The 18,541-nt window shown below is 40.2% G+C and overlaps 1 protein-coding gene across 1 annotated transcript; it reads right to left on the bottom strand.

The window, feature by feature from the left end:
* Positions 1 to 2,908: 2,908 nt before the first annotated feature.
* Positions 2,909 to 18,137, bottom strand: ANGPTL5 (angiopoietin like 5). The gene is made up of 8 exons (XM_008690157.1): positions 18,042 to 18,137; positions 16,086 to 16,230; positions 14,287 to 14,390; positions 13,668 to 13,761; positions 11,480 to 11,580; positions 9,066 to 9,186; positions 6,887 to 7,072; positions 2,909 to 3,415 (listed from the first exon to the last, which is right to left on the bottom strand). Exons 1-8 carry the CDS (start codon positions 18,135 to 18,137, stop codon positions 3,096 to 3,098), a joined length of 1,167 nt encoding a protein of 388 aa, XP_008688379.1. The 3' UTR covers positions 2,909 to 3,095.
* Between the last annotated feature and the right edge of the window lie 404 nt (positions 18,138 to 18,541).

Below are 18,541 nucleotides of genomic sequence, written 5' to 3'. Positions count from 1 at the left end.
CTTCCTCACTTTTGGGGAGGGCAGACATAAATCATCTGTCTGCCCAGACGTCTTCATCTGAAGTTCGGTGGTGGCTCTGTGAGGTGTCTCCGGCTGAGCATGTCATGAGGACACCAGGCAGCCTGAGCTGTCATGTGGCGGCTAGTGAGACGTGTGCGCCCCGGGCCCGGGCACGTGTGGACACCCAGGGCTCGTGGATGCCTCGCAGGGGCTGACTGGATCAGCACATTGGAGCTGAGACAGCTGCAGTATGAGAAATCCATGTCTGTTACACGCATACTCATTTCAAATGCAAGTTTAATTCGGGTCCTGGGTCCAGATGGTAGAACACTGAATAAAGTCCTTAGTTTTCAGATTATCAGCTGCTTTCATACTTCTGATTTATGATACCCGGTCTGTTTACTGCTTGAATATCTGGCAGGTTTTAGAAGTCTTATTTTGAGATATTTATGGAATTTTACCCCCCAAAAATGTATTTTGTAACAAAACTTACATCCAAGTGTGAAATTGCAGTATTGTTAAAGATGTAAATTAAATACGTTTTCAGATAGGTTTCTCAGAAATTTGTGTGACTTACCAAAAAATCAAAGTCCTCATTATACCATTTGTTTTGGTTTCAGGAATCTAGCTCTGCTCAAGTATGAAAACCTTTGGCAATCCTGGAAAACGCAGTGCCTCAGGTCTTACTCCCAGCTGGGAATGCACCGAGTTCTCAAACCCACAAACCAAGTGTCTGACTTCTTAACCCGTGCTTTTACAGAAAACACAGAGAATGGACGTATTAGACACGAGTGATGTTTTATAATTATGTTTAAACGGATTACAGCTTGTTTCTAGCCTGCTTCTAAGTACTATAGTTCTCAAAGTTACCATGACTGCTAAGCTTTTTCTATTTATAATTAACATAAAAGCTGCTCTGGAGAGGGGCCTCTGGGTCTGCGTATTTTTCTTTTGATTTTTAACCAGACACTGTTTCGGTGTTTACTAATAAGGAGGGTGTAATTGACGAAAGAATAGCGTGTTTTTATTGTGATTTATTTTACTTAAGTGTATGTGTGTTACAGGGGACCATTTATCTGGGGCGGCCCTCAGACCCTGGAAGGTTGGCTCTGTGATGATGTTGTTGAGACCATGGACTATGTAGTGTGTGCCAAGAATGCACTTGTGCTGTTGAGATAGTAGACACAGCAAAAAAGGAACGTTTGTCCTGATCCCTTAGCTTCTCCCAAGGGTCAGGTCACCTCATTTCTGGGAACCTTGAGCTCAGGGGTGTTAACCAAAATACACCTTCTCCTTCGCCATGGAGTTGGAGTGTGGGGGCACAAGGCTTCTTGGGGGCTGTTGCCCCTTAGCCATTCAAAGTCAAGTGTATCTTCCTAGTCTCAGACCCAGAGAAGTTAAAATTTCTTGGGGCATCTGGGTGGCTCAGTCAGTTAAGCGTCCGACCCTTGGTTTCAGCTCAGGTCATGATCTCAGGGTCATGAGATCAAGCCCTGCATTGGGCTCTATGCTCAGCGTGGAGTCTGCTTGGGATTCTCTCTCCCTCTCCCTCCCACTCAGGCTCTCTCTCTTTCTCTCAAAGAAATAAAATCTTTAAAAAACTTCCTTGGTGTTCTTTGGGTCTGCCTTTCCCTTCACCTCTCAACATGTACTTCCATCCTGCTTTTCCTGCAGTGTTCCCGCGGTCTGCAGGCCTTCACGGTGGGATGAGCATGGAAGCCCTTGAACTTGGCAGTGCAGTAAATGAGACTGTGCCAGGAGAGCCTCCGGGAGAATCCCAAGGTCCAGAATCCGCATGTAAGACACGGCGTGCTAAGTAGCAAAGTGATCTCCTGAATTTGTAAGTAAATTTGTTTCTGGGGCTCATATGACTGCAGGTATAAACACCAGTGGACCCTTGGCTCTGTGTCCTTCCAGCCCAGTAGATGTCTTCTCCACTGCCAAGACACAGACACTCAACGGTGCCTCCGTGAAATGCATGGGAGGCGTGGGGAACCGTGTTCCCCACATGCAACCTGACCCCGTGCAGATTCCAGATGTGATTTGTTCACAGCTTTGAGAGGGGATCAAAGCGAAAGCAGTCTTGCATGACCACCCCAGCATTTTCGCCCGTCCCTGAGCTCAGGTCAGATTCTCTGTTCTGATCAAGCTCAGCCCTATCTGGGTTGATGTCACCTTGATCTACATGTTCCCATGTATTTCTGACTCAGTCCTCTTCCCGCCTAGAGTATCACCCTCACTCTGTACAGCGTGCTTTTCAGTTCAGTACTGATTCTTGTCTCCCTCGTCCTTTTTATCGATGACTGACACTTGGCTCAGGATGTCCCCTGCTGTGTTTTCCCACAGAATACTTACCACTCCAACTCTTTCCAACTTAGTGGAAGAAGTGTAGGGGACAAGCTTGTTCCAGGAGCTCCCGCTAGACAGCTGGGTCATGGCTCTTTCTCGTTGTTCTTCACTAATGAAGTTCCTACCATTCCCACTGGCTTGATATAGGATATAAAGGATATAAACATATAGTACATTTATTACAAACAAGAATAAAATTATCAGCCACAATAAAATGTGAAGAAAAGGACTTTCTTTGTGCAGCAAACTCTTATTACCTGTAAAATATTGTGGAATCACCTGGAAATAGTAAAGTATTTAAACCATGTGTATATTAATCTGCACAGTTATTCCTTATAACGGTCTTCAATAGAAATTATCTGTAGATTATAGAGTTAACCATTTCTAATGAATATGGAAATAAGTATAATGCTCTCTTCAATTTTCCTAAAAATCTACTGTAGTACATGTGCTTTGAAGAGAAGGGACAATTCTTTGAAAGACAACAGATTCCAGGAAGACAATGCAATTCATTTAAAACAAATTTTATTATATAGTGCTAATGTAGTTTGTAGAAAAGCATACATTGAGCCATGTTTTATAAAACTCTACAAAATTAAAAATTTATGATAAACCCTTAACACCTAGACGTCATCTATAGTTAAATTTTGGCTAAATTGTTTGAACAGTAAAAAGAGAAACTATATGAAATCTTTTCGGTATTATCAAAAATAACTGTAGAACACACATTACAATTTAAAAGGAGATTACTTAAAATATGGATTGTAAGTTCTTCTGATCTTCATTGAAACAGATTTAATTCTGATGGGCGCGTTGTTTTTGGTCCACGTGCCCCATTGGATTCCAGTTGCAAGCAATTTTCCGGGGAAGTGATGAATGCCGTTTAAGTTCGCTAGACCACACTGGTTGAACCACCAGCCGGTGTTGTTACTCAGGTGACTACAGCTTTTCACGGACTGACCCCTGACCAGGCATGCGGGGCGACACCCATCATTATCCACATCCGATGTGCTGAAAGGCATTGCATTTTGGTTTTCTTCGTTACTGAAGCCCCGGAATGCATCACCTGGGCAAAACAGATTTTTTTACATGACTACATTTAAGGCAATTTTTGTCATTTTAATTGACCTTTACCAAAACCATTGTTACACAGCTTCACATCTAGAGCTAAGGTTTCAATTATTTTCTACTAGGTATCGTATTAAAGCCTCTCCTCCAGATTGCAATATAGCAGAACCTGGAAATGAATTCCTCAGCATGACAGGCTTCGGGAAGTGGATATTTGATGTAAAATCACAGTCCAAATGGAAGTTTGGCTCTGTAGACAGAATCAGATAACTCAGGCCAAAAATGGTGCTGTACAACCTGTCACACTTTGGGGAAGGGTAATGCGGTACTTGGTAATTTAGGGAAAAGAAGAATTTCTACGTAATAACTATAGTTTCATGCCACGACCCTTCTCCATCGCTCGGCTGGAGAGGGAGCTGCCACCTTTCAGATGCTCACGTCTGTAAACACACACGTTGTTTGGTTTTATGTGGGGGCCACCAAGTTGGTATAAAACACCCAGTGGCCTCCAGCTTGTCGTCAGCCACACCACCAAGGGCTGCCTTTCCTTCACGGCTCCCACACGTGGAGAGCAGTTAAAGGAGAACCATTTTATGGCATCCCCGATAGTCACGAAAACCTCAGAGTAAGTATCTTGGCCAAGGCCGCCCATGTAAGTAAGCAGCAGGGGTGGGAGTCATGCTCTGTTTTACCAAAACTATATAAACAGAAGGTTCTAATTAGTCCCATTACACCGAGATCTCACCTACAGATAAACATCACTAATCTAGGGGCGCTGGGGGGCGCAGTAGGTTGAACGTCTGACTCTTGGTTTCACTTAGGTCCTGATCTCGGGGTCATGAGATTGAGCCCCATGTTGGGCTCCGGGCTCAGCAGGGAGTCTGCTGGAGATTCTCTCTCTGCCCCTCCCCTGCCAACCTCCCCCCCACACTCTCACTCTCTCTTTCTCTCTCTTGCTCAGTCTCTCTAAAATAAATAAATACATCTCTAAAAAAACAAAACAAAACCTTTGCTAATCTGTTTCAAACACTGACTTAAAGCGAAGCCATGCAAAATCTTTGAGGAATCCAAAGCCCACATTTGTTTCATTATGTTCTGAATATTTGGGTCTTTGAGGAGCGTAGGAACTTCCTAAGTGGTTAGTGGCCCTTCCTATACCCCAGCTCAGCTGCTTATCAAAGCCTCTTACCCTGCACTTCACAGGAAATGAAATGCCCACATTGCAGGGATCTGCAGGGAGAATATAACTGTCAACACCCACACAGAGCTATACCTCTTGGAAGTTCAGATGAGAGATGACACTTGAGGAGTGTTGCCTAAATTATATGATCCCTCCACAGATACTTTCTATGGACAAAGACCAACCACCAGAAGGATCATATATTATATGGGCTCCTCACTGGGTTGTATTTAATAAATGATTCTTAAAATACAATGCATAGGGGGCATCTGGCTGGCTCAGTCAGTGGAGCATGCAACTCTTGATCTCAGGGTTGTAGCTTTGAGTCCCATGTTGGGTGTAGAGATGACTTACAAATAAAATCCTTAAAAAATAATACTATAATATAATATAATGCAGAGTTCTATTTTTAAGAACTAGCCCAGTAGTGGGGTGCCTGGGTGGCACAGTGGTTAAGCGTCTGCCTTCGGCTCAGGGCGTGATCCTGGCGTTCTGGGGATCAAGCCCCATATCAGGCTCCTCCGCTATGAGCCTGCTTCTTCCTCTCCCACTCCCCCTGCTTGTGTTCCCTCTCTCGCTGGCTGTCTCTATCTCTGTCAAATAAATAAATAAACTCTTTAAAAAAAAAAAAAAAAGAACTAGCCCAGTAAAACCCACTGCTATATTTCCTGTGAGAGTATACTCAGAACGTGACACTGTTTTCTCTGAGAACCCAAATAAAGCTCTCTCAAGTTTTAGAATCAAGAATATTTGTCTTCCTGGAACAACTGTGTTGCTCAAATGCTCAAATTCATATTTCTATTTTTGCTCTGAGGTCAAAATCAAATTTGCAGCTCAACTCTACCATGTACCTGATCACACGTATGTTCTACTGACACATTTTCTCTATCTTGATTGTATTATGCGATCATCTGCAGGAAGTTACTTAACCTTGTTGGAAAAATGCAGAGTATTTTCTGAGGGCAGAGTCTGAGGGCTCTGTGATAAAACACTTGAGCCTTTAAGAATCGTATCCTCTAGATCCTACTCTGATAGAGAAACCCACCCAACCTTTTCGTAACATAGTATTTTCCGTATTGAAACAGTTCTTCACACTTTTACAGATGCAGCATTAAAGATCACGTATTGTAACTCTTGAAAATTTTCCCTATATATCAAGATTGGAATTTCAGAATTTCACCTAATATCCCAAGGCTAAGCCCCGTCAGGTGTCAGGACTCCAGCCATACTCGGCATGTCTTCATGCTCAGCCATTTTCCTCCTGCTGTGCCTGCTCAAAATGCTCTCTTTGCCAACAGTCATTGGCCAGAAGCCTATCCCTTCCTCCAAGTACAGATTAGTGGTTCTCAACTATAAGGATACCAATATCTCCAACTTTGGAAACAAATACCTGGGCCCAAAGTTACCGAATAGTATGTACTTTCAAAAAACCTTCCCACATTGAATCTAACATTAACTCCTTGTTAGAAACCACCCTTCTGTGAAGATTTTCTGGATACAATCAATTAGGATCCTTCTCTCCCTTTCTTAAACCCCCAAAGCTTGGTCAGTATTCAGTATTCCAAGTTTGGGGTTTTCTTTATCCTCCCTCTATATTGTAATCAGGTAAAGAACTGGGAACTATCTCACTTGTTTTTGGATTTCTAACACTAAATATACACAATAAGCAAGTTCCATGATGAGTAGCATTAGGAGAGTTGAATTTGGTATTAACTCAAATTTAAGATTTCAGCATCAAATTATAAATTTAACATGAAGTATTTTGAAATTCTTAAAAATTAAATTTATTTGGAAATGAGTAGAGGCACCAAAGTATAGTGAAAAAAAAAAAAACAACAACAACAACAACCCACTAAACTAGCTGTTCTGTCAACCTGGCTTCTTGCCCTGGCTCAGGTGTGATGAGCTGAGACTCATGGTCAAGTCCCTTAATCTTTCAGGTTCCTTGACCTGGAAAGTGAGAAGAATGGAGATCAGCTCTAGCATTCTGCAATTTGCTAGCCTCTCCAAACATGAAAATGTCAGCAGTTCCTTCCCAGCCTGCCCCATGGACTCTGCTTCTGAAGAGTCAGTTGCAATTACACATGGAAAATAGTTTTAAAGAATATAAGCTTTTCAAAATCATGAGGTGGTTCAGTGATCATAGCAGGGCTTCAAAACTCAGTTCTCTCATTCCTGATCTATTTGTTACGTGTCCTAGACCAAGAGAAACACATTACTTTATCTTCACCTAATATTGAGCCAGCTCTATTTAAATATCCTGCATAATTTGGGGAATAAAAAACTTACCTGCATTTCCTGAATACCGTCCTAAGTGCATCTTAAAAAATCTTGTTTCATCTTCTAGCCAAAAGTTATCATATGATGCATAAGCAAATGTGTCATCTTCAGATTCCAATGCAATATACAGCATAAAACTGGTATTTTTCTGATTTACTATATAAAAAATCTTTTTTAGTCCTAGCCAAAATTCGCCTGTTAAAAAAAAAGTTTTTTAACATATTTTAATACAACTTAGAATAACCCTTTATTATTGTTTGGTATTGTTTAGTTTTTGAACACTGAAATGGCTCACATAAATTATTTGAGAGACTAGATACCCCTAGCTCAAATTATCAGTGTTTGCCTAATTTACAAAAAAAAAAAAAATTATATATATATATATATGTAATCTTCCCACTTCTACTTCACCAGGCTGGGGTAACTAGACTGTTTTATTTTTATCTCACCAAAATAAATTCAAAAATTCATTTAATGACTAACTAAAATTTCAAAATTTACCTTAAGGTATGTCAACAAAAAAGCTGTTGAAATATTATGGCAGGTAACAAAATAATGTGTACTTATAAATGTTAAGAATTTAACCTCTAAATCAGCAGCTCCTAAAGAAACATTTCCTGAAAATGTTCAGTTGAAACTATTTTTTTTGTCTTCCAGAATGACGCTGTGAATAAGCATTTCTTCGTTAGAATGCAGGATGTCAGCTACCTACAAATAAACATGTCATGTCATGTGATGAATGAAAATGAGTTCCAGGGTGAATTAGGAAATTCAGCGTTGGGACTGCATACTCTTTGCATGTTCTAGCCACTGGCTTTGGACCTCCCCCTGCCCACCTTGGCATAGGCTATGCTCTAACATACATTCCCCCAGCTGAATCCTGAGATGACTGAAGGAAGGTCGGGTCTAGTGGAAACAAACCTCGGAGAGCTGGGAGACGGAGTGACAGCATTCACATCGTTGAAACTCTAGCTAAGATACCAAGTCCCCCAGCAGGGCTGGCTGGGGCACTCTAACTGCACACCCATTCACAAGTGAAAATTACCCAGAAGAAGGACAGGAAGGAAGGGGGTCTCCTTGGTGTCTCCAGCCCATGACACTCCATTGTAAGTGTCCTCGCCATCTTGCCCCTCTACCCAGCCCCTAATTTGAATTAACAATATATTTTCCTTAATCCCAAGTTTATTTTCTAAACTATACCAAGTATAGTCTGTTCACATGAAATATACCTGCCTGGAGACCTTTGTCTCAAAACTCAGATAACTTCCCCATAGAAATAAGCATCAAGTAGGAAGGATGACAAATCAGAGCCTGTAGATCTATAACTACTGAAATCAGGAGGTAGCACTTGCCAGAAAATTAGAGGTAATGCTGAGAAAATACACTATATTAATCACGCTACAGTATAGTAACTGCAGCTGTCCAGCCGCGTCCATAACACTTCATCACATGTCACATCCTTTCTAAAATCATTAGCGTGCAGTCGGGATTGTAGCGACAGAACTAACACCACCACTTACTAAATCCTTGGGTGATATTATTACGGATGTTAAAGCTTTTAAATTAAAACAACGTAACTTAAAATAATAGCATGAAAGTGATCAAAGTCACCGGCAGAACTTCCAACCAAGTTAACATTGTGCAGAGTTCAGAAATACCGGCATTCCCATTTGCTGGCAAAGGTAATACTGTCGTGCAGCAATAATGTGAACAGATTTTACAAATTTTTTGAGGTTTATAGTTTTCGAATGTTGAGCATAGTGATTTTTACTGATATTTTTATAAAATACTACTCCCAGGTCATGTGATACATATTTGTACTGCCGTGCACCTCAATTCTCCATTCTCGGAGACACACCACACATGCCAAGAATTTCAAGGTTCATGACAACCCTGCCTGTCCATTCTACAGTTGTTGGGCATCTACCAGAACTCTGCTGGGTACACAGTAAGTACTTAATAAATACCCAGGTCAGAACTTCCACTCAACCCCATTTCAACAGGTATCTAAAGATAGGGATTTCCAGACCCCAACCTAAGACCCACTCATTCTAAGTAATAGCAGTGAAGAGATCGCAGTTTGAGAGAGAGAGGATTTGCTGTTTTTGTTAATGATGTGACCAACAGAGAAACAGTCCGCAGATGTCATGCCAAAACGAAGAAAAAAAGAGGAGAAATAACATTTGACCTAAAAGGTCGCCAAATCCATCCAGATAATCACACCACAGCCTTTGGAAATCAACGACCCCATCAGCCCTTTTCTGTATCACAGTCCATCCGCCTCCTCGGTAATCCATGTCACACATTACCTAAAACAGACCAGAAAAGACAAAAATCATATACTATCATTTTCATTTGTTGACATAAAACTCATGCTTCACCCTTAAGCCTAGAGAAAGCAAAGACAGTTCACTGAAAGTTTCGATGCAGTTGTACGCTATTCATATATTCAGATGTAAATCTTTAGAAATAATGCTGTTTATTCTAAGAAAACTTGTAGCCAAGCTAATTACAGTACCCTGTGTCAGTCATCTGTTTCCGTGTAAGTGCTGTATCCTCGTATTCCTCAATGCCATGGATATTTTTCAGTTGAGCGGTAATGCTACCAATGTGCTGTAGCAGAGTGAGGAATCTGCAAATTAACTTTTTCTTTGAATGAAAACACTGATTTTTTTTTAAGTGTTCATTAAATATGCCCATGTCCCTGTCTTTGATTACTCTTTTCTCCAAAAGCCTGAGAGACCTGTGTTCAGACGGGATCTGCAGACAGAAAGGTGTGATCTCCCCCACCTCGGCAGGTGTTCCTGGCTGCATCTGTAAATGCCTCTAAGAGGACAGCTGGAGGGACCTAGAGGAGTGACATGGGGAAAAAATCCAAGCAAGCGTCCCCCTCAGAAACTCCCTGCACGCAGAGAAACGCAGCGTGGAGGAATTAGGGAATCAACGATTTGAAAAGGTAATTATGCATCCCACTCTTAACAAAATTAGAAGCCTTTCCTCTCCACATATGTTCAGGCTCATTTTTGAATCTGTAGGTGAAGCGACTTAGGTAATTTTAAAATTATTTCCCACCTAAGCCCCCATTTTTTTTTTTTTTTGCCATGAGAACATTCTAGAACAAGTCATTTACTCTGACAGTTGAGGGTACACGAAAGACTTTCAGAGAGGAGTCATCACCGGAAGAGTAAAACATCTGACACTTTCTTAGCAAGGATAAAAGAAAGTCTCCACCATCAGCCAACGTCTGATATGGTGTATGTACCTGTGTACGATGGTTAAAAGGATCTCACTGCAGCCTCGACCACTGCTTGCTGAGTTCAAAGGTTGGAGTGAGGTCCTCAAGATTCCTTCTGGGACCAACATTAATTTTTAAGTGAATTTCCCTCCAAAAATTACCTGTATTTCCTTCCCCACGAGTAACTTGCTCATCATCCCACATTTACATTTTCTGATAAACACATGTCATCTCTGCTCCTGAGACCAGCTCCATAAGTTGCAGGGCCCCTAGACCCCAATTTTTTGACATTTTGTCAATAGATGATAAAATAATGTTAGAAAAAATACATAAATAATTTAGTAATTTCAAGATGAGAAACTGGTAGTATCTACTCAGGAGAAAAATTATTTTATTGTGTAATGAGATTATCAATAAGGTGTAATAGTGACATCATAAACTTTCTTATGCACAAAAGAGTAAACAGAAAAAAATTATATATAAATAATTTATATATTATTGTATATGTAATATTACTAGGTTAACATTATAATATGATATTATATATCCTGTCAATAACAGTAATTTCTGATAGAGATTTCTTCCAGAAATCAAAGCATAGGACTACTAAAGATAGACATGAGGGTAATTTATCTTATTCAATTTAAAAATGGGTTTTGTTTTGTTTTGTTTTTTAAAGATTTTATTTATTTGACAGAGAGAGAGAGCCAGCGAGAGAGGGAACACAGGCAGGGGGAGTGGGAGAGGAAGAAGCAGGCTCCTAGTGGAGGAGCCTGACGTGGGGCTCGATCCCAGAACACTGGGATCACGCCCTGAGCTGAGGGCAGACGCTTAAAGGCTGAGCCACCCAGGCGCCCCTATTTAAAAATAGTTTTAATTTAAGAAAAGATTTTCTCAATCTGCTTCATACTTTAGTGAAAGTTGTTTTTAAATTATGAACTTCTTATATAATCACATAAAATCATTTGTCACCTCCATATATAGGAAGGGAAATCAAAGTTTTTTTTAGGAGTTTCCAAGGCAGAGCACCCCACTACTTTCTAATATTCACGAGCTAATTAAAGCAAGAATTTATAGGCATATTTCTGCCTACTGTAAAGATAATATAAGCTCTTACACCAAATGGATTTACTTCAAAGAGTATAAACATGAAGCCTCAAATGGAAAAGTGAGAGACTCTCAAGCTGTTTTACGGGTTTGTGGTTTGGGCAAAGAATTTCAGAAAACCAAAATTTTGAAACTGAAACTTCTACCCATTTATATTACAAATGTCAAGAAAACATAAGATATGAAAGCAATTAAAATTTTAATATTAATTAAGTAGACTGGCTGCTTATCCTGTTTCATATGATAAGGGAAAACTTTACCTCAAATGGGTAGCTAGATCCTTCCGGGTAGATTATGTATAAACCACTTGGTGTTTTGGTGACAGAGCCGATGGTATCTTTAATATCAGTACAATCTAAACCTAGAAAAGTAAAATCAGTTAGGATATTTTCAAGGGCATGTTTAAGACTTAATCACTTTACTGTGGAGATCTGACAGTGCTATCTGAAATTATAACTTCCATTAACGATATGATGATTTTAAGTTCTTAGAAATGAAAAATGATCTCGATTTTAGAAATCAGGAGACAATACATGCAAGAAACAGGATTGAGGAATTCCTTCCGCAATAAACCTTCACTAATAACGTCACTCTTAGTGATTAGTACTCTGTACTGCTTAAACGTTCCACTTGGGATCCACATTTATTTAATAAGTTTTATAGTTATGCATTCTCTCACCCAATAAATAACACTCTTTCTGGAATGTAGGCCTTTTGGGGGGACATAATGTGTAAAGGAAATCTATATGAATGGGAAGGAGAAACCCAAATGAATAAATAGATTAACTACAGGTGACACATCCTTGACTACTGGAAACGAGAGACTCTGGTCGGGAACCACCATTACAGGAGCCAAAGGGAGGGGACAGGGAAATCATTCTTCACCAAGAAGAAATTATGCTTGAGGCCAGAGCGGGCTCTACGGCCCACAGTTAGAACGGTGGCATCCCGTGGTCACCTTCTCCAAAGATCCCACTTCCCAGGGAATTGTAAGCATAGTACATGGATGTGGGTATTACATTTTATTCTAAGGCACTTTGTGTTATCTTTCATAAATGTAATAAAATAAATGCAACCCTGACATTGTTAATTACCCGGAGAAACACACAGGCAAGCCTGAGACTCCAGAGCCAGAAGCCTGGGTTAGAGTCCTAGCCCTCCTCCTCGTCAGCCGAGACCCTTCGCTAGGTTACTCAACCATTTTCCTTCTTTTCTCCTGATAACAACGCTGTCTACCTTATAGCGTTGTTCTGGCGATTTGCACAGTGAGGCATTATGTAAAGCGCTTAGCGCAGGGCCTAGCACACAATACATATGCAGAAAACTTTATCTACAAAAAATTAGCCATTAAAGATTGTTTGCGTCCCTCTTTATTTCCAGAAGATAATGGATTTGTTGCCTTTGTTCTGAATTGCTAAGAGACGTTCTTATAGAGCCTTACGCTCAGAAATACGATAGGACTTCACAATAAAGGACTGATCTGGGCTGGAATCGCGCCTCGCCGTCACCATCCAAACAAACAAGTGTGCACAGATTCTTTAGGATCTTCTGGGCTGCATATTCCTCCTCTGATCATCATCATCACAGCAAACCCTTATATTGTCTCACCGTCCATCAGGCAATACTCGAAGAGCTTTCCGTGCACTTAGTCACGTAGTCCTTGCAACAACTACGGGAGGAAGTACTGTCATCAGTTTGCTGATAAGGAGACTGCCTGAGTTAGTGGAAGGCCAGCGGCGGTCTGGCCTCAGAGCCCACGCCCGTAACTACATGAGCTACAATAAAATAATTTAAAATAAAGTAACATGTGTAAGTGCCTGTCTTACACCTGACACATAGGAGATCCTCAGTAATTGTTCATTTTCTTCCCTTTGTAAGGAAGAAAGATCATACCCTAGGCCCCCGGTAATATTTATTTACGTGGAACTCTTTGGTATTAATTCATATTTGTAAGATATGATACGGTATTTTCCTTAGAAACCCAGGCCTCTAAGAGTTACTACACTGTATATTTATACAAAAAGCTCTAAATTCCACTTTATTTCTGTCTTAAGTTTCTTTTTCTTTTCAGATTTTAGGTTCCAATTTGAAATACTTGGAACATATCAAAAATACTCTTTACAGGTGGAAACAACTCTGAAACCTTCTTTTCTTCTCACTGAAGATCGTGAATGAAATGTAGGCCAGCCCAGAAACAACCTACATAAAACCGCGCAGTTTGCGACAGACTCAGTACGGCCGCGGCCTTCAGCGGCTGGAAAACCTTCCCGACTTAGGAAAGCGCATTTGTCTGCGTGGAAGTCCGCTCACTGGCAGGTCACTCCTCCAGCCTGTTCGATAGTAGCGAGCTGCATTTTATAAACAAAACCTCTAAAGGCACCAAGTCATCAGGAAAATTTGAAGCAATTAAAGACGAGTACGCAAAGTCTGAAATAGCAAAGTTCTCACCATGTGACTGAACTGGCCTGTGAGGAAAAGGATCCAGCTGCTTTCTGAGAACTTCTGTGGTCAGAAGGAGAACCCGATTCATGAGCTCGTTCACCTGAGGACACAGGCTCACCTTTAACACTTTATAGCTGAACAAAACCCCCTCCACTGGATTCTATAGCTGGCACCCCTGAGCCTCTTACAAACCCCGCTCTGTACTATGTAATAATGCCCACTGCCCCCCTCCGCGTCCCCCGCCCCTGCGGCAAGGCTGCAAAGGCAGGGCCACAGCTACGGTCCCCGCAGGTGGCTTGCACCTGCTCGCGAGGGCCGTGGACAGCCTTGCAGGCCCCAGCCCGGTCCCTCCAGCCCCCCGCTCACACACTGCGGGGCTCCCGGTGGGCACCACTTAGGGCCTGTGTCTTCAGGTCGGTTGTCCCTGTCCACCTGCAACCTCACCAGCACCGGCTCCGAGCAGCTCTGCGTCTGCCTGACGCTTGCTGTGACGCCTCTAACAGCAATAGGCACTAAGCCCGCGTCTGCATGATCGCGTTACAAAACGAACAGCCGTACCTCCAACCGCGTCGGCGAGGGTGTGCAAAAGCAGCACAGTAGCGAAGACCCCCCCCCGCCCCCGTACCTGATTGGATAAGTAATCCAAGGAAGTTTGTTGCTCGTCCATCATATTTCTTAGCAGCTTTTTGGTGCTTCGTGTGTAGGAAACAATTGAATTCTGCAAATTTCCTTAAATCATAATACAAAAGTGTTTGCTAAATGTTATATTGTTAGAGAAAATAATTAGAGTGAAATATAATGGATTTTACGTGATTTTGGATGAATATGTAGACACAATAATATCTCAATCTAAGTACTTGTTAGTACAATTTTTGTTTAACTCAGGATTAACCAAGAAAACAACTGTTTCAACACTTCTTAGTGAAACTATGCGTTCTAATAGTTTAGATGACCCCCAAATGATTTAATCTCATGTAACAGAGAGACACCATTCTGAATATTAATTCTCATTTCATAAGATGAGAGATACAAAAGCAGGAGGTCCAGAAGTCCTCAATTTTTACCATATAAGAAAGTAAAAGGCAGTAATCCATATCATGCAAGTTAATTTTCAAAATAAATCTTTCTCTTAGTTTGTTCTAATACTGCTATATATTTTTATATAAGGAAATCGCAAACACATATTCACAAATAATAAGTCTTAGTCAAAGTTTCAGTTCATTTCTGATTGAACGTTTACGATATGTTTTTCATTTTTAAAATTTTTTTTTCATTTTAAAGCAGTCGTATTCTTAGAAGAGTTGCCAGAGCAGAACAGATAACCCAAATCATCTGCAAGCAGGCTACCGTGTTGTCCCTGGGTGTTTCAGTCTGTACTTCTTACACCAAAGACGTTCTCTACCAGGACACAGCTCTCAAAATCCGGAACTAACCACCCTCTACCGTGTACTTCCCAGACCTTTATAACAAAAGCATCTACATAGTCTTGCATACGCTATTCTTTAAAAGATTACTTTATCTCTATGTTCCTAACTTTCATTCCCACAGCAGAATCACATTACTAATAACCCTTGATATCTTAAAACCACCCCACCCAGCTTCATCCTTCTTTCTTACTTCCAGTCTCTCACTTTCTGTGAGATTCTTCCTGGACTTAGACATCTGTCTTAAGGAACCCACGGGGCACTCACCGGCTTGAGAAACCAGAGGTACTCATGGTGCGCATAGAATTAAGCACATAATTTGTCCTAGGCTGTCCACCCTGTAAGAGCTAGACCAGAGCATCACCCCTCCCTCTCCAACCCCCCTTCGTCATCCCGCCCACCATGTGCATGTAACAGACCACGAAAATTCCTGCACTGTTACTGGATAGTTTTAAACAAAAATCAAGACTTTGAGAGTTTATTTTTATACTTTGCTACATAAATTTGCTATGGATTTGTAATATACTGATCGTAGCAGCTGTTCCATATTAATGAACTCCCCCTCAAAACTAAGTGCAATTTCCTAGTGGCTCAGATGAAGATCGAAAATAGCCATCAGTGGACTGATAAAACGCCCTCAGCGTCCTCTGCCCTCTGTGGCCAGCAGATGCCGCAGAGTTGCGTACAAGGATTCATTCGTTCATTCACCAAATATTTACTAAGCACCTACTATGTGCCGAGCACAGAAAACTTCTGGCCTAGGATGATCACGATACATGTGAAATGGCCCAACACATCAAGGAGGGCACGTGATGTGACGAGCACTGGGTGTGACACGCAACTGATGAATTGTTGAACACTACATCTGACACTAATGACGCTAATTGAATTTAAATTTTTAAAAAATAACCCAGACAAAGCTAAGGTCTATTTCCTTCTATGTATACTCTAGAAATCATAAATCATATGCCCTTATAATTTGGTCGATTTTCATACTTACGACACATGAAATGTTTTTCTTCTCGCGTAATTTTGATTTTACCATCACATGACCCCTCACAGTCTTCCTTGTAAACAGTATCATTACTTTTACTCTCATCTTTTGCATTAGATACAGCTTCTACAACGTCAACTGTTGGAGAATCCTTTACGTTAAAAAAACAGAAATAAGGAAACAATATATGAAGTATGTTCTATACATAACGGATAATAAGTGAGAAGAGTGCATGGAAACGAAACTTCAGGACGTACACAAGGATCATCTTTAGGAAAAAAAAACAATGAACTGGTTAATTAAACTTCCACAAATAAACCTTACAGGTAAATTTTAGGTAAGAATAAAAAGTATACGTTAATTCAACATTTTTGCTCTGCCTTTTTCTTCTCCAATTCCTAAGGGATATATTTAGGGTCTACTTTCCACAACGTGGCTCCGTGGCCTTGACCTTGAACTTTGGCATGTTTCCATGTCTGATGCAGCGTCCAGCCATCCCTCCTCTAGGCATCTATCTGGCGGTCTGAAGTTCCTTGACCAGGACTAGGAATGTTCCCTGGGATACCTGCATTTCTATGCCAAATGGGCTTTCTGCCAGCAACCATTAGGAATTGGGGGCTGGAAGGGGGGATGTGTGGAAAGTTTTTGCTTTTATATAAGCTAAGCTATTTACAGATTTGAAAGGTCAATTACTCATTGATTTGAAAGATATCAGTGACAGCAATAGAAAAGCACAGAATTTCGCTTTGCAAAATCAACAACAGATGTCATCTTGGAAAGCCAATATGGCTGCCGTTCCACACGTATTTATTTCTGTTGGTAAATATTGGTTTTCCAATATGAAAACATTCTTTGGTAGAAGTCACATAGATTTAAGTAACTTATTGAAAGAAAATAGTAACAAGCTTTACCTCCCTTTGACCTGAATATTGAGAGAAAGGTAAAGAGCTAATCATATTATAAAAGATATTTGCCCCCAGGGGCGCCTGGGTGGCGCAGTCATTAAACATCTGCCTTCGGCTCAGGGCGTGATCCCGGTGTTCTGGGATTGAGCCCCACATCAGGCTCCTCCACTATGAGCCTGCTTCTTCCTGTCCCACTCCCCCTGCTTGTGTTCCCTCTCTCTCTGGCTGTCCCTGTCAAATAAATAAATTTTAAAAAATCTTTAAAAAAAAAAGAAATTTGCCCCCAAAAGACGCTGGCATTTTGTTACATTGACCTATTTTTAACTTCTTGCTCTTTCACCCTTCCTCCTGTAATAATTGGCATACTAGATGTTTTCAAAAACCTAGGTGACAACCACATTTTTTTCAGATCTAAAAAAAGGTTCTTAAATTTTTAGTATTTTAGAGAATTGTATTATTAATATTTCTGTGTCTTTCCTAAAATTTCTTCTTTCTTTAACCTTGGAACTTTGGAATTTGGTATTGATACCATGGTGAATATATTTATAACATTTTAAAATTATAAACTAATATTTGAATAGATACAGATTCAAATCCCCATCAACTCAGAATATTGCATATACTTTATTAGCTGTCGCTCTGACATTTTTTAAATAAAAGTTTCTGATTTCCTAGGTAACCACTTACAAGACTGTATTTGATTATAAATGCTTATGGCATACTTAATTTTTTAAACAGCAAAGTGAATTTTTTTCATTACCTTATCAGATATTTATCATCGTTAACCCAAAAGGTGCCAGCTAGTTTTTAACCTAGGCCTGTAATTTCTTTAAAAATTTTTTCGCAAGAAATGTGTTAAGTGTCAATCCTCAGTTTATGGTTTCTTAAATTTAAAAATAATATCATTTAAGCAGAGACTCAGCATTTCTAAACAAACACTTTAATTGCTCTGTGATTATATTGGGTACTACAGTTAATCTTTTCAAACTTTTAATATGTATCTTGAAAACAATATAATCATACTTCCTAGCTAAAATAATATTGCTGAAATTCTTACCGTAGAATGATGTACACAGTTACCTTGAATAACTCCTCCGCAGATAAAAATAAATGTGTTTAAGAATAAAAGTGAAGCTTGAGGAAGATACATCATATTCTTCTTGGAGAAATGAAACACCTCTTCAAGTATCAGTCAGCTCTCTGAGGAAAGAACTACAGTGCATAGAGTCTTCAGTTGAAAACTTCTGGAAGGTGTTCAACAAAAACAGAAGCCAATACTTACTGGTTTCCATGCCCTCGTTTGAAACAACACCCTTCGTATGAAAAACAAGGTAGCCTGTAGAGATCCTGTCATTTGTAAGTTATACAAATCTTTTTTAATGACTATATGCCTGCTTTTAGAATATAGGCAACAGCTAGATAAATAAGTAAATAGATAAAGCATGAATTTATAGGACCACCTAATGTTTGTGAGTTGGATTTTTGGGGGCCTTGGAAAAACACCTTTGATAAAATATCCCTTAATAATTGTAAACCAGCTTGCATAAAAATAGTAAG

This window comes from Ursus maritimus, unplaced genomic scaffold, assembly GCF_017311325.1.
Source record: "Ursus maritimus isolate PB19 unplaced genomic scaffold, ASM1731132v1 scaffold_16, whole genome shotgun sequence".
Taxonomy (NCBI): domain Eukaryota; kingdom Metazoa; phylum Chordata; class Mammalia; order Carnivora; family Ursidae; genus Ursus; species Ursus maritimus.
This window is presented reverse-complemented; position numbering and strand designations above follow the sequence as displayed.